Source organism: Staurois parvus, unplaced genomic scaffold (assembly GCF_062004578.1).
Source record: "Staurois parvus isolate SC_StPar_1 unplaced genomic scaffold, SC_StPar_1.0 ptg000696l, whole genome shotgun sequence".
Lineage (NCBI taxonomy): Eukaryota > Metazoa > Chordata > Amphibia > Anura > Ranidae > Staurois > Staurois parvus.
The window spans coordinates 9635563-9651652 of NW_028318492.1; the positions used below are offsets into that span (position 1 = coordinate 9635563).

Here is a 16090-nt window from a genome sequence, read left to right on the forward strand (position 1 = left end):
CCAGAATCAATAGAGCGCATTTCGTTTCTTGTTTTTTTTACCTAAATCACATTGACACTGACACTGATACCAATTTAAAAAAAAAATCCTGAGCTTTGACCCCGACTTTTGACCTTGACCTTTGACCCTAACCTTGACTCAAACACTAACCCTGGCAATGAACTAGTTCAAACCATGATCTAGGTATTTTTTCTTTATTTTTTCTTTTTTAATATTTATTTATCTTTTTTTTTTTTACAAACAGTTGTTTTTTTTCCTCTATGCAAGGAGAGAGAGAGAGATACAATGTATCTCTCTCCTCCATTCAGAGAGAAAAAAAACAAGGGGGATGATTGATCACTGTGAGAGCCAATCAAAGGCTATCACAGAAATCCATGTGACCCAGAATCTAGAGTCCCGGGTCGTTAGAACAGGACCCGGGGCTCTCAGTGACACCCCAGTCTTTTTGCTGGTAGCTCGCTGTGCGGCTGTCTCCCAGCACAAAAACAGGTAAGCAAATATGCTGCCCCATGGAAAAAAGCCCAGTTCTGTGAGGCCGCATATTTGTATTACAGTACGTTGGCGCCAAGGAGTTAATGGTGTTTATCTAACATCTTATCAACACTCTTTGTAAATTAAATTGAATGACATCTTTTTGCAATATGGACAAAACACAGGGTTGGATCTAAATTTCTGTGTTCTGATGATTTGGATTGAATATTTCACTAGCAGTTGAACATCTTATAATGCTTTGCAAAATGCAATTATTGGCTAAAGACTCACACCTGACCTATCATGTCGCCTGCCAGGGGTAAGTTGCAAGACTTTTGGCCAAATCCCAGTCCACACACTAATAAAAGGTTGCTTTTCCAGTAGCCCATTGTCAGTGTTTTGGAGTTTAGTGAGAGAAAGGAATAGTTGATAGAAATGCTGGGAGACCAAGGTTAAAATGCAATATGGGCACGTGGCTTGGCTCTGCACAGAGATGGCTGCCTGAAATGAGAGCTGCTGTGTGAGGTTTTTTCAGCTATCATCCGACTTCATCAGCATAATGGGCAAAATTGCTATACTCCACCAAGACCACACATTCCCGATTGGGGCAAAATTTACCAACAGTAGTATAGAGGGAGGGGTCAACTAGCAGCGTCTTAAGCGTGGTAATAAAATCAATCATTTTAGCAACACATGTGCGAAGAAACATATGAGTATACATCATGTATACATCATGTACTGTAGCTTGGTGGTATCATCACCTGCATGCTTGTTGACTGCAAAAGGGCTGCACTCCTCCATCCAGCTTCTCCTTTTCCACCTCTCCCCCTGCTATACAAGATTCCCTGTCAGTAGCCTCAAGCAATGGAAATTATAGTATTTTAAGGGGTGTTGGATTACTTTATGACACTCCACTGTACTGTTGGCCAGGAAGGGTAAAGGATGGGGCATGCTGCTTGAGCTGGTTGTATTGTTGCATGTCCTGACACCTTGTAATGATGGTAGACCAAAAACCTTCATCTTCAATGTTCTCTGGTGAGTTGTCAGAACCACCAGTTTCCGCCAAGCAACCAAGAGGCTATGCAACAGCTCAGGCAAAATGCTGACACGCAGTTTTGCAGCTGGTATGCCTAGGGGACAGGAGTACACTTGGGAAAAGATTCTGTCAGCTTTGCAGTAGCTGGTCCAGAGGTGGCTAACCCCATGCTATCTTGTGTCAGGAAAGGTTTTGTGTGACAACAGGACCAGTCTGTTTTCCACTCTTATGCAGGGAAAGTTCAGAGCACACATCCCCACCTGATGGTGCAGCATCTCCTTGTTAGGTGCCCTGGCTTACAAAATTATGTGGCAGGCCAGAGGAGACTGTAGCCATTTCAGGTGGTCAGAATAATGTACAATTTCAGGAATTCCATCTTTCCGCCACCTGATATGTGATATGCCCACTCGGTGGAACTATCATAAGCCATCTCTACCTGTTACAATGCGGCCCAAGCCCCAATTGAATTGCTTACATACTTTGTTCCATATATTTGGCTGTTGCCTCTGAACATAGCACAGTAATTTTTTTAGTTCAACTTAACAACTGCCTTATCTCTTGAATGAGGGTGTGTGGTTTTCAGGTGTATTGGTGCACACTGGGTTGACATTTTGTTAAAATACAGTATGATACCGAAAATGAGATTACAAGATACATCATATGACTTATTTTGATTCTGTTTGGTAATTTGTATGAAGTTGATAGTGTTAGTTCCATTTTTCTTTTTAAGTATGATACTTTGCAATATATTTTAGCTATATTGTACTTGCTATTTCCAGCACACAATTATGGTCCATTGCTGCTACACAAAAATTGTTGTCTTTAAAAAGAAATACCTAATAAAGACCTTTTTCAGTGGAAAACAATCATTTTGGGCTTTTGCTGTTGTATGTTCGTCAATGAATAATGTAAAAGTAAACTAAATTATAACACACATAATTAATGTGATGTTACAATACAGTGTCACCAAAGTCCCTGAAATTTGTAATGTTCTGTAAAGCCACATGTCAGTTTGGGGTACCCCAAAGCATATCAAATAAAGCTGCCTGAAATTACCATTCCTGTGCTGTATTATAATTTAAAAAAATATTTTTACATAATCCTGTGGGGACTGTCCAGCTACTCACTCCCTTTGTTTGACCATCCCTTGCCTATTAACCCAGAAAATGGCCATTACTGATTTCTAATATTTGGTTCTAGTTGATTTCAGTGGGATTCGGATCTGACCTTTGAACTTTTAGTTCAAAGGTTAGTTGAGTTTATGAACTTACCCTGAATCCAAAACCTGAGCGTTCGGCTCAACACTACTTGTAACCCATCGACCTTTTAGGAGGTGTTTTTTAAAAAAATATGTCCATTGATGATAGGATAAATTACCTTTCTCCAGCATGCACAGCACCTGTTTTACAGAAACTCCTATGTATTTGAAAATGAGCTTGCAATGTGACAAATATTTAAACTTTTTTTTCTTTTCTATCATAAGAACTCTGCATGCTACATTTATAACCACACTTGGTAAAGCAGACTGTGATTTCAATGACAATCAATACAGTGGAGAACTTCTTTGAAATGTAGGCCATACAGGGATTGGACAAAAAAATGGAAATACTACATGATTTGCAGGTGTGAAAGTGATTACATGATTTGCATTGAAAGTAGAAGTGATGTAATATTCTTTTGCTTCTGCTGTGTAATGAGACACCTAGCTAACAGGTGGGAAGCCTAACTTTCGTCATACACTGTGTGCGCTGCTAATAGTACGGAGTCATGTCAGAACTTACTAAGTTTCAAAAAGGGCAAATTGTTGGTGCCTGCTTAGCTGGTGCCTCTGCGACTGAAGTTGCCAATTTATTTGTGGTGTCACAAGGTACAATATCAAAGGTTATGACGGCATATGCAGTTTCAAGGAAAATGTAATCTGATAAGCATAAGCACAGTTGACATAGTCAACTGACCAGAAGAGACAAAAGTACATTGCGCAGGATTGTGACCTGGAATAAAATAACAACTGTTGCAAAAATGACCGCAGAGCTCATTCTCAGTCTTTGAAAGTTCGTGTCCACAAAAACTGTGCAGCGGGAACACCATAATCAAAACATTCATGGGTGAGCTGCAGTTGCCATACCAGGAGTGACCAATAGTAATGCTCCCAAGAGAAGAAAGTGGTGAAACACCCAAAAATCGTGCACTAATAATCAATGGAGGACTGCAATATAGTCCAATGAATTGAGCTTCACACTTTTCCCAATCACCGGAGGTGTTTACATGTGGCAAACACTGTCCCAAATTTACAACCAGGACTGTCTTGTACCCATGGTAAATCATGGTGGAAGCACAATCATGGTTTGGGTAGCTATATGTTGGTATTTTCCAGGCCCCATCATCATCTTGAAAGGCAGCCAGCGACTATGTACAAATTTTGGCCGACCAAGTGCACCTCATGGTGCAGACTCTGTTTCCAGAAGACCGTGCCATTTACCAAAAAGATAATTCTCTGATGCATGCAGCTGGTATTGTCAAACTGTGGTTTGAAGAGCATGCAGAGAAAGTCTTGCACCTTCCCTGTGTGCCACAGTTGCAGGACCTCAATATCATAGAGCCACTATGGTCAATTTTGGAGAACAAGGTTTGGGCTCATTTTCTGCCTCCTGCATCTCTGCTGAGAACTGAGAACTTCATGCAAAAACATTTTTGCATGAAGAGTGATATCATATTCCTTTATCCATCATATAAGACTCATATATGTCAATTCCCAGGAGAATTCAAGCCCTTTTGGATTCCAAAGGCGGTCCAACACCATACTAGGTAATGATATTGTTCTTTTACCTGGTGTTTCCATAATTTTGTCCACCCCTGTACATTGCCTTACATGAGACCCTGGGATCAGGCACAGAATTAAGGATTGCTTGATGGGATTTAAGTCGATGTGGGGGTATGTGAACAGCTTGCGATGAGGTTCAGATCTCAGCTTGGCAAATGAGTGAGCCTGTCAATTGTACATTCCAGGATTGCTGGGTCATTCAGATCAAATGCACACTGCTGCCAAGATAGGAGGGCAGAGAAGCAGTAGCAAGATATGTTAAGTGAACTCTCACTCCTATGAAATGTCACATTTTTTCTTGTGACAAGAATAATGCCCTATTGTGGACCTGTTGCATGTGCTTGTGAAATTTGGATACTCCTGAATCTATGAGTAATAGCACTATCTGTTTGACTGCCATTTCAGTATCCATTTGAATTTGTGTCTGCACATTGTATGGAGTACGCTGAATATTCTCAGCTTTTCATGCTGAGAAAATACCCCTCTCTCTCCTGGTTATTATCAGAGCAGTGGTCTAAGTTAAGTTTTGTCTCTTTGAAGTGCATTCACCATAGACATAGAGGCAGATTCTTAAATTAAATGAAATGTTTTGGCTGTACTTTCACATTTTATACTTTCATAGTTTGCAAAAAAATCATTTGCTAATATTAACACATGTAAAAATCTAAAGGCAATGTGTAGTTATTCTCAAACATACATGCATTGCAGCAAGAAATAGACTATATAGCTTTACCACATGCTAAAAGCAATATGTATTTACTCATACATTTTCCAGTATGTATTTAAAATGCCATTAAGTTTATGTGACAAGTACTCTAAAAATATTGTGACCCGCTTGGCTCATATAGTGAAAGCTCAAAGTCATTATAGCTCATTATGTTTTAAAACTGCTAGAACGACTTGCTGTATTCCTTTTTGCTTAATCAATAGAAGTCAATGAGAAATAAAAAGTCCCAACAGAAGAATATAAACATTAAGATCCCTTGAAAAACAAAGCACTCATTCAGCATGTAGGCAGAGAGGAATGCCAGGCGGTCTGTGAAAGAATTTTTCCTTGGTAACACTTGGCACATTCAAATGAGAGAGAAAACTAAAACTGCCTCTCTTTTATCTTCCTAAGTTGTGGACAGTATGTTAACCCCTATGTTCCAGTTTGGATTTGAAAGCCATACGCATCCAGTAATTTATATGTTTACCCGTGATTAGGAACTGTGACAACAGTTAAAAGTTGCCTTCCCTGACACATTTTCTGGTATAGCTGTCCTTCTTCCTACGCATAGTGATGATGTGACCAGTGTTTTACCATGAAACAAAGTGGCCATTTATTTTCATTGTCAAATCTCATATTGGAGTGTGATTCTGAGAACATTATGTAACCCAGTTAAAGACTTCATCTGTGTACAGTCAGTAGTGAGCAGCCACCGAACACAGCTGATGTTACCATCTCCAAACCATGTTGCACAGGAAGAAATATAATGTGAAGGTCAGACATTTGTCTTTGTTAACAGTTTGAGGAGCAATTTTGCGAAGAGCTCTGATTTTGCTAAAGTCATTTTGTCTATGCAAAGAGCTGGTCTGTGTAAAGATAACAGCCATACGCATACATTTTTAAAATTATTCTGCTGTTTCTAATCAAATTTATTGACAATGACTGTAATTACATCTGCTGTTTTTTCGACTTACCCTTCTAACTTAGAACATTAGGGTGTTACTGCTGAACTCATCTATTGTTTGCCTCAGCAATTCATTTTTATAAACTTCTTCAGAAAAAAATACATTGTCTAATTTACTCTTGAATACATCTGTGCACCTGTCTATTATTTATAAGTTATTATTATAAGTTATAATTTGTAAATACTCATGTATTGTTTGAGAGTTTTAGACATTGCACCTTTAACTGCACAATATTGCAAACCATTTCTTAATAGGTCAAAGTAAGACATATATTTCGAAATGTATTTTTTTAATTGCAACAGTGGAAATTGAATTAATGTTTCCATTTTTGATATGCTTATACTCTAAGCAGAGCAGTTTTTGCTTTCCAGTGCTGCATCATATTACCTGCTCGTAACTTTTTTTTTCAAAAAAAATATCTATACACCATATTTCTCTTTTAAAAGAGTTTTACAGTTGTCCTTAAGGGAGCCTAAGCTGGAACGAACAAAATTGTAACAGGAACCAATAATCCCAAGAGATGGTGCAAATATTCCCTAACTGCGATGTGATATGATCACACATTTACATGCACACTTGCTTATTGATACATGACTTGGTAAAATTCATTTTCAGCATTCTATTAAATGCAATCAAATTGATAGAAATATGTTGAATTATTATTATAAATTTAGAGGTAATTAGAGGGTTGTAGAGATGGTTAAAAATTGAATTAAAGACACTAACTTTTTTCTAACTCATTCTACTGACACATGTATCTCCCTTAAACTTACATATAAGAAAATGTTCCATCAATGTATGTTTCTAAACACTGTTATTTCAATGTTAAAATGTCAGTTCCTTTAGGTGGATAGAACATTCTTAGGCTCAGAACTAGCAAACCTGGGCGTTTATAGATGAAGGAAGTATTACAGACAGAGGTAGAATGTGATGGAGTGACCCACTGGCTTCATAGATCTCTTGTAAATTACAGTATAGCAGACAGATCTCACTTCAACCGTTTCTACCTTTGCTGCTACTCACCTTGGGATGTTTTTTTCCACCTACTTAAATCTCTATATTATAAAGTAAATAAATCAATTAGGGGACATAGGATCCTTTTCTAATTGTTGTAGCAAGTGTGCATACCTGGTAGATCAACCCTAAAGATCTTCAACATAGAGATCTCTCCATAAATAAGAAAGAGATAAATTAACATCTCAGAAGGGATGAGTCAAGCTGCCCTGGGTTCATTTTGAGCTTAGTTCAGCAAACGTCAAAGAAGTTTGGATGCTGCACCCAAACACCATTGAAATCAATAGAAGTAAAATCTGTTGAATTAGAAATTCCCATCATCTGGGCTAATAGGCAAGGGGTGTAAAAAAAAAGCATATTGTGGATGGCATTCTCTGAAGAGATATGTAGTTTTTTAAATTAAATTCAACCAGGAGCACTGACTTTTTGAAACACTGAAAATGCCCAATTCCTTTAAATAACATGCCTCTGTATCCTAATTCTGCCTGTGTAGTGGCACGTCTTTGTCAAATACAAAAACTGCTGCAGCAGCATTGACATTTAAAAAGGAAAAATGTTTATAATTGCCAGCAAATTACATTTCTTTGCCAGCTTTTTTTTTAACAAAACAACACACAGACCCCTCTAATAGTCTTTTCTTTTAAAGAAGCCAACAATTGCTTGGAGTTCCTATCAGAATACATATCAGAACCTCTAAGTCTGTATAGATTTTAAGGGGTACGTTGCACAAAAAAAAACAGGCCACGTACCCTTAACATGGGGGATCCCCCTGGCAAAGCATCTTGTCCCCTTGCTGACGAAGACAAGAGTCTCTTCCCCATCCATAGATGGGTGCTTAGCAAAATCTGAAAGAACCCTTAAAATAATAAGGGGGTCCCCAGATACCCCTTCCCCCCCACACACACACATTAATAAGCATGGGGTATATAGTGCCCCTACACATTCACAAAAAAAATATAAGCTACAAATAAGGACACCCAAACATATGGCATAACCTTTATTAAAAAAAAGCAAAAAAATCCCTTATTCTAAATCCATCATCAGTCATGATGCCCACCACCTGCAAAAAAAACCCCTATGACTTAGAATACATGATCAATCAATGGTACCACTAACCAAATGACAGCACCCAGAGTTGTCATCAGTAATATAAGGGAGGAGGTGGGGATAGTGGTGACATCATGCCACAAATATGACCAGTGGCCATATTTATATTTGGGCAGAGATGTCACTGCTATTCCTGCCCCTTTACTTATGTGGCAGGGAATTCCAGATATGTAAGACAATGTACCTTGATGTCAGTGGTTCATAGGAACCTTGAGGGTGCAAGCACTTGCTGTTTTCTTAGGAACCAGTGACAGTGGGAAGTTGTCATATATAGAAGTGGTAGAAATACAGCTTATTTATTTATTATGATGCTTGGCTCCCACTGAACAGAGGGCTGCAAGGGGCAAAAATTTGGATATTCATTCGAACACCCAAAGAGCCAAAGTTTGTTTTAAGCCTAGGTTCAGGCCAAACCATTGGCTCATCCCTACTCCCTGGCAAACAATGAAATATCAGCTTCAGGTGGACTAACCCTTTATCAAACAACTGATAAGATTAGTTACAGTTAATTGTAAATAATGCTTGCATGTATATGTAAAAAATTCTGTACATTAAAGCATTTAGGATTAGCAACCTTATCAGGTTTGTATGGCTGTCTATTGTGCCCATTCTATTAAAATAACTCTTTTTATGTGCCCATTATCACAGGGACTCACAGTAAGCGAAGATAAACAATTTTGAGTTATCAACAGAAAAGGAATTAGGAATAAGTCTTGTTGTCGTGACAAATGTCTGAGGGAGGATCTTTTACACTTTAAAAGAGGGACATGCAGTAAAAACTCTCAAATGGGACACAGATTGGCAAAACAAAATCAGAAACTCATTTTAATTCTTCTCAACTCTATCCAAAGATCTACAAAAAAGGCTTTAGATATATGTTACAGTGCCTTGAAAAAATATTCATACCCCTTGAAATTTTCCTCATTTTGTCATGTTACAACCAAAAATGTAAATGTATTTTGTTGGGATTTTATGTGATAGACCAACACAAAGTGGCACATATTTATGAAGTTGAAGGAAAATGAGAAATGGTTTTCAAAATGTTTTACAAATAAATATGTGGAAAGTGTGGTGTGCATTTGTATTCAGCCCCCTTCACTTTGATATCCCTAACTAAGATCTAGTGGAACAAATTGCCTTCAAATGTCACCTAATTAGTAGATAGAGCCCACCTGTGTGTAATTTAATTTCAGTATAAATACAGCTGTTCTGTGAAGCCTTCAGAGGTTTGTTAGAGAACATTAGTTAACAAACAGAATCATGAAGGCCAAGGAATGCACTAGACATACAGGGATAAAGTTGTGGAGAAGTTTAAAGCAGGGTTAGTTTATAAAAAAAATCCCAAGCTTTGAACATCTTACGAAGCACTGTTCAATCCATCATCCAAAAATGGAAAGAGTATGGCACAACTGCAAACCTACCAAGACATGGCCATCCACCTAAACTGACAGGCCAGGCAAGGAGAGCATTAATCAGAGAAGCAGCTAAGAGGCCCATGGTAACTCTGGAGGAGCTGCAGACATCCACAGCTCAGGTGGGAAAATCTGTCCACAGGACAACTATTAGTCATGCACTCCACAAATCTGGACTTTATGGAAGAATGGCAAGAAGAAAGCCATAAGAAGTCTTGTTTGCAGTTTGCGAAAAGCCATGTGGGGGACACAGCAAACATGTGGAAGAAGGTGCTCTGGTCAGATGAGACCAAAATTGAACTTTTTGGCCTAAAAGCAAAATGCTATGTGTGGCAGAAAACTAACACTGCACATCACCCTAAACACACCATCCCCACCGTGAAACAGGTTGCAGCATCATGTTGTGGGGAGGCTTATCTTCAGCAGGGACAGGGAAGCTGGTGAGAGTTGATGGGAAGATGGATGGAGCCAAATACAGGGCAATCTTAGAAGAAAACCTGTTAGAGTCTGCAAAAGACTTGAGACTGGGGTGGAGGTTCACCTTGCAGCAGCATAACTACCCTAAACATACAGCCAGAGCTACAAAGGAATGGTTTAGATCAAAGAATATTCATGTGTTGGAATGGCTAAGTCAAAGTCCAGACCTAAATCCAATTGAGAATCGGGGGCAAGACTTGAATATTTCTGTTCACAGACGCTCTCCACCCAATCTGACAAAGCTTGAGCTATTCTGCAAAGAAGAATGGGCAAAAATGTCCCTCTCTAGATGTGCAAAGCTGGTAGAGACATCCCCAAAAAGACTTGAAGCTGGAATTGCAGCTAAAGGTTGTTCTACAAAGTATTGACTCTGAGGGGCTGAATACAAATGCACGCCACACTTTTCACAGATTTATTTTTCAAAAATATTGAAAACCATTTCTCATTTTTCTTCCACTTCCCACTTTGTGTTGGTCTATCACATCAAATCCCAATAAAATACATTGAAGTTTTTGGTTGTAACATGACAAAATGTGGAAAATTTCATGGGGTATAAATATTTTTTCAAGGCACTGTAATTTCACTATTGTTCTTAGATTGTTTTCCACATTTGGTTTGAAAATATGCCTGTCAACATTTTTTCTATATACTTTGTTTTGATTTAACTGATTAACTCATGTTGCCTACATTGGGAAGCAATGGTACATGGAAGACTTACTACTGAACATTGATTTGCTTACAATGCTGAAGTCTTACCACCGCTTGCTGCATGCAAGAAGCAATACTTAGTAAATCCACCTCAAATAATTATTGGAGCACATAATGTGTATATAAATGACGAAATGTACATATTTTATTTCTTTGAAACACCAGTTTAATCAAATGTTTTATCAGCAAATGCTTTTTATTGTGATTGTATTACTGAAATGTTTTTATCTTTTTTTGCGATATCCTAGGAGCTGCAAGCAGAAATTGATGGCCACACAGAAGTCTTTCATTCTTTGGATGAAAATGGTCAGAAAATGCTTAAATCACTAGAAGGATCTGAAGATGGAGCCCTTTTGCACAGGCGGCTTGAAAACATGAATATCAGATGGAATGAGCTCAGGAAAAAATCCCTTAACATCAGGTAATGGGCAAAAATAATATAAAAGATTAAACTTGACACTGCTCTTGTTATGTCAGACTCTTTTCTTTCTTGGACACAGAGACAAGCACACAGCTTGTTGGAGCTGACTGTAAAATAAGAGTACATTTCACCCTACAGTCAACTCCCTTGGATTTTTTTTTTACACTGTGGTTCTAAAATATAAAGAGCTTTAAAAAAAATCTGTAAAATAATTCAGGAACATTTTATGGCCACTCTCAAATGGCAAAGTCATAAGCTTTATATGTATTTCTGCAGGATATACACATTTTTTTTATTTTGTGGGAGTATAAACCTTATTTATCATTCTATGCCCACAGTAAATTTAAATATGCTTTTTATTATTTTTTTTTTAATTTATTGTTAGGCTTGAATGAATAATTGTTTTGATCATGTAGTTCAGTGCTATATAGTAAAGGGCATTTTACATAAACCTATGCCATTTACCACAAAACAAAATAAACATACCAGTCCATGTTTTTTTTAAATTAGGAAGAGTTTATATGGCAAGTTAAAATAAAACAGTGAAAAAACTCCTGTACCAACTAAATAATGCTCATTTAAGTGTCAGTGAATAAATGCTGCAGCTGACATCAATATGTGTTCCCACATAAATGTGCAAAGTATTAAAAAACAATGATGTAGTGCTGCTATCTAAAACATATCTACATAATAAACAATAAACATTAAACTTGGTATACAGTGTAATGCTGTGCAAAAATAAAATATTAATACAAATAATCCATAACAACAAAGTGCAAAACAATTGCATGGATAAAGCAGCCCATATATCATATATGTGACCAACACCACTGATTTTGAAAGTGCTCATGCTTAAAATCCACTTTGTGCAATCTTGTGCCACCTTAGCGCTCCACAGCGCCGTGGTAGTTCATTGAGAACTACAAGCCAACAGTCGCTAAAGCTGTCATGACTTGTAGTTTCTCGTTCACAGAACACAGTGAATGTATGATGCTGCTGGGTGGGTGGAGCCCCACATGGCTGCCTTTTTAAAAAATTTGACAGCTAGCGAGGCAAAAGAAGATCCCACGCTAGCTGTCAAAGCTAGGGAGCAGGGGAGCGGGGGCTGGTCCGATCATGCAATATTACACGTTACACCCTGAATATGGGTGTAACATGTAACATGTTATGAAAGGTGAACTTATCCTTTAAGTAAAGGTCATCTAGTATACCCAGAAAACAGTAGGTAGACTTTGTAAATATGGTAATGTAAAAGACCTGATTAGGAGTATCTATTACCTTTACCCAATACTGGTGTTTAGGGCAACGTATAATAAATGTATGAGATCACCCTGTGCTGTGGGGCATTTGACACATAGAGGGGGACTGCAGAGTTCCCATACGAGATAGCTTCAGAGGTGTAAAATGGGCAGGTAGAACAATGTAAAGATGCTATAGTCTATAGGTGGTATTTAGAGAACCGGACAGCACTGATTCTAAAACATTATCCCACTGATCATCATCCAAATTGCCCACATCTTGTTTTCATTTATCTTTAGCTTTGCAGGGATACCCCTTTAGATAAGATGAAAGCAACATTTCATAACAGCTGGAGATAAGCACTTTCATTTCGGTGACTGGACATAGTTGAAGATGGGTTTTAGGGAGAGACTCCAGTCAGCTATGGCTCCCTAGTAACGAACAGCACGTTGGAGTTGGAAGTAGTAGAATTGCATGGAGGGTGGTAGGAGGTACTGAGACTGTAATTCAGCAAAAGGTAGAAGGGAAGCATTGCAGAAAACCTGCACCCATTGAACAACCTGCCACACATGTCCAATTGGTTTTGCACTGCTTTGATCTCTGCAATAAAAAGGCCTCACAAGTAGCATTTAAAGGCATCCCTGGTAAGCAAGAGATCATGGAAGACAGCATTAACAATGAAGTAATCAACAAGGCAAGACTCAATATAGGCCTGATTTGGAAACAGATGTAAATGAGTTAACTATTGGTCAATCATAATAGACAGAATATGGTAATTATATCCCAAACATCAATACACAAATGGGCATACATTAATAGAAACAAGGACTTTCAAGCACCAAAGTCTGACAGCTTTTTTACATTACATTTTATTGAATCCAATCTTAAAAAGTCAGAGAAAGTACTTTTTACATGGCATGTCAGTATGGTATCAACAAGTAAAATTGACAAAGGGAATAACTTCAACTGCATTCAGGAGAAACTTCGCCCAGAAAAATATGACCCCGATGCATTTCAATTCATACTTTGAATCTTCTTCAGGAGTAGCAATAGAATACAGCAAATACTTCTATAAAACAAAATAGTGTGGGAAATATGACATATAAATGTTTTTTTCATAAACCATTTATTTTCTTCTCAACTCAATAATAAACTTACATAACCCTATGTCAGTTAAAAACTAGACCTTAATAGTAATCCTCTGATGTTGCATAGGCAAAAGGACCCTCAAATGATCTCTCTGAAAAGGTGAAAGATAGCAACAAAAAAAAAATAGAGAAACTAATTACTTATTAATATATATAAATATATATATACCAGCCAAATATTCAGTATGGATATACATAAAAAAAGGCACCTAAATATAGAAAGGTAGTGGTAAACAGTAGTATAAATGCAGAAATCACTAAAGATTACTCAACTAGCATAAATCAATTCTGGAAAGTGACCTGTAAGTTTTGGAGAAGTAGGAGAACTGGTGGGACCCAGGATTCATACGTCTCCTGAAATCCAGCCAGCCCACCTCTTGTAAAAATCTGTGTAGGGTAGTGCCTTTGTAATAGGGACCTACGACCACAAGGTGGCTTATCAAGTTTAGTTCACACATAGCCATTAAAATCTGCCATAGCCAGCAGTGGCACATCTGGCTTGTCTAGTATGAACTGGACTCATGAAACAGCTGAAGATACAGTCTATTCAGGAAACATAGTCTCTGCAAAGCAGAAAGAAAACAAAAGAAAAACCATTATTACAATCCACACAATGTTGCATGGGGGCAATGATAGCTAGAGATGAGCGAATCGAACTTGGCGAAGTGGAATTCGTTTCGAATATTAGGAAAAATTCGATTCGCACCGAATCCGAATTTTAGCAAACTTCGGGTGCACGAATCGAATTTTCCCCGATCAGCCGGCAAAAAGTGTCACTGCAGAGAGCTCCGCTATTTCTGACAGTTCTCTGACAGTTCTGACAGTTCATTTACAGAGGTTGAAACATTGTATCTATTTGTTTCCATTTAGGATACAGATGTTTTTATTCGGAAATAAATAGATACAATGTTTCAACCGCTGTAAATGTGAAGGAACTGTCAGAGAACTGTCAGAAATAGCGGAGCTCTCTGCAGATACACTTTTTGCTGTACTGGAATTCTTCTTCTTTTCATTCTTCTTCTTCTTTTCATTCTTCTTCTTCTTCTTCTACTTCTTTTCATTCTTCTTCTTCTTCTTTTCATTCTTCTTCTTCTTCTTTTCATTCTTCTTCTTTTCATTCTTCTTTTCATTCTTCTTCTTCTTCTTTTCATTCTTCTTCTTTTCATTCTTCTTTTCATTCTTCTTCTTCTTCTTTTCATTCTTCTTTTCATTCTTCTTTTCATTCTTCTTTTCATTCTTCTTTTCATTCTTCTTCTCATTCTTCTTTTCATTCTTCTTCTTTTCATTCTTCTTTTCATTCTTCTCATTCTTCTTTTCATTCTTCTTTTCATTCTTCTTCTCATTCTTCTTTTCATTCTTCTTCTTCTTCTTTTCATTCTTCTTCTTCTTTTCATTCTTCTTCTTCTTCTTCTTTTCATTCTTCTTTTCATTCTTCTTCTTCTTCTTTTCATTCTTCTTCTTCTTCTTTTCATTCTTCTTTTCATTCTTCTTCTTCTTCTTTTCATTCTTCTTCTTTTCATTCTTCTTTTCATTCTTCTTCTTCTTTTCATTCTTCTTCTTCTTCTTTTCATTCTTCTTTTCATTCTTCTTCTTCTTCTTTTCATTCTTCTTCTTCTTCTTTTCATTCTTCTTTTCATTCTTCTTCTTCTTCTTTTCATTCTTCTTCTTCTACTTTTCATTCTTCTTTTCATTCTTCTTCTTCTTCTTTTTATTCTTCTTCTTCTTTTCATTCTTCTTTTCGTTCTTCTTCTTCTTTTCATTCTTCTTCTTCTTCTACTTTTCATTCTTCTTCTTCTTCTTTTCATTCTTCTTTTCATTCTTCTTCTTCTTCTTTTCATTCTTCTTCTTCTTCTTTTCATTCTTCTTTTCATTCTTCTTCTTCTTCTTCTTTTCATTCTTCTTCTTCTTCTTTTCATTCTTCTTTTCATTCTTCTTCTTCTTCTTTTCATTCTTCTTCTTCTTCTTTTCATTCTTCTTTTCATTCTTCTTCTTCTTTTTATTCTTCTTCTTCTTCTTCTTTTCATTCTTCTTTTCATTCTTCTTCTTTTCATTCTTCTTCTTCTTCTTTTCATTCTTCTTTTCATTCTTCTTCTTCGTCGTGCCCCGTGACTGCCCAAATTAGTGAAGTGTGCGGTGATTCTAAGATCGACGGCACTCATCTGCATGTCATACTGACTGACAGTATTATTTCTCTTCCCCAGCAGACTCCAAGGGCATTTAAATTAAAGGTACAGTGTTCTGCACTAATATAAAGGCTCTCTGAAGCCTAGAAACCCTTTTAATAAGTTAAATTTGCAGCGAATAAATTCGCATCAAATCGAATTTCTCCCGCAAATTCGGCGAATCGGCCGAATCGAATTTTTGAATAATTCGCTCATCTCTAATGATAGCCCTCGGAAGGGGAGCTATGTAGCAAAGAAAACGAGAGTGCTGGTAATCTGAATTCACCATAGAGCTTCTAAAGCCATCTCAAGATGAACACAAGTAGTTATTATCACCGACTAAAGAATGCAGGGAGCCTCAGATCCACTGAAACAGTGGAAACATTTGACAGAGGGATAA

At 37.4% G+C, this 16090-nt stretch overlaps 1 protein-coding gene across 1 annotated transcript in view; it reads left to right on the forward strand.

The window, feature by feature from the left end:
• Nucleotides 1-16090, forward strand: part of DMD (dystrophin) — a 2676943-nt gene that overhangs the window by 1839803 nt on the left and 821050 nt on the right. Inside the window, exon 55 of the mRNA XM_089653005.1 lies at nt 10969-11141. Within this exon, the coding sequence (XP_089509131.1) occupies nt 10969-11141 (173 nt within the window). The remainder of the gene's footprint in view (nt 1-10968; nt 11142-16090) is intronic.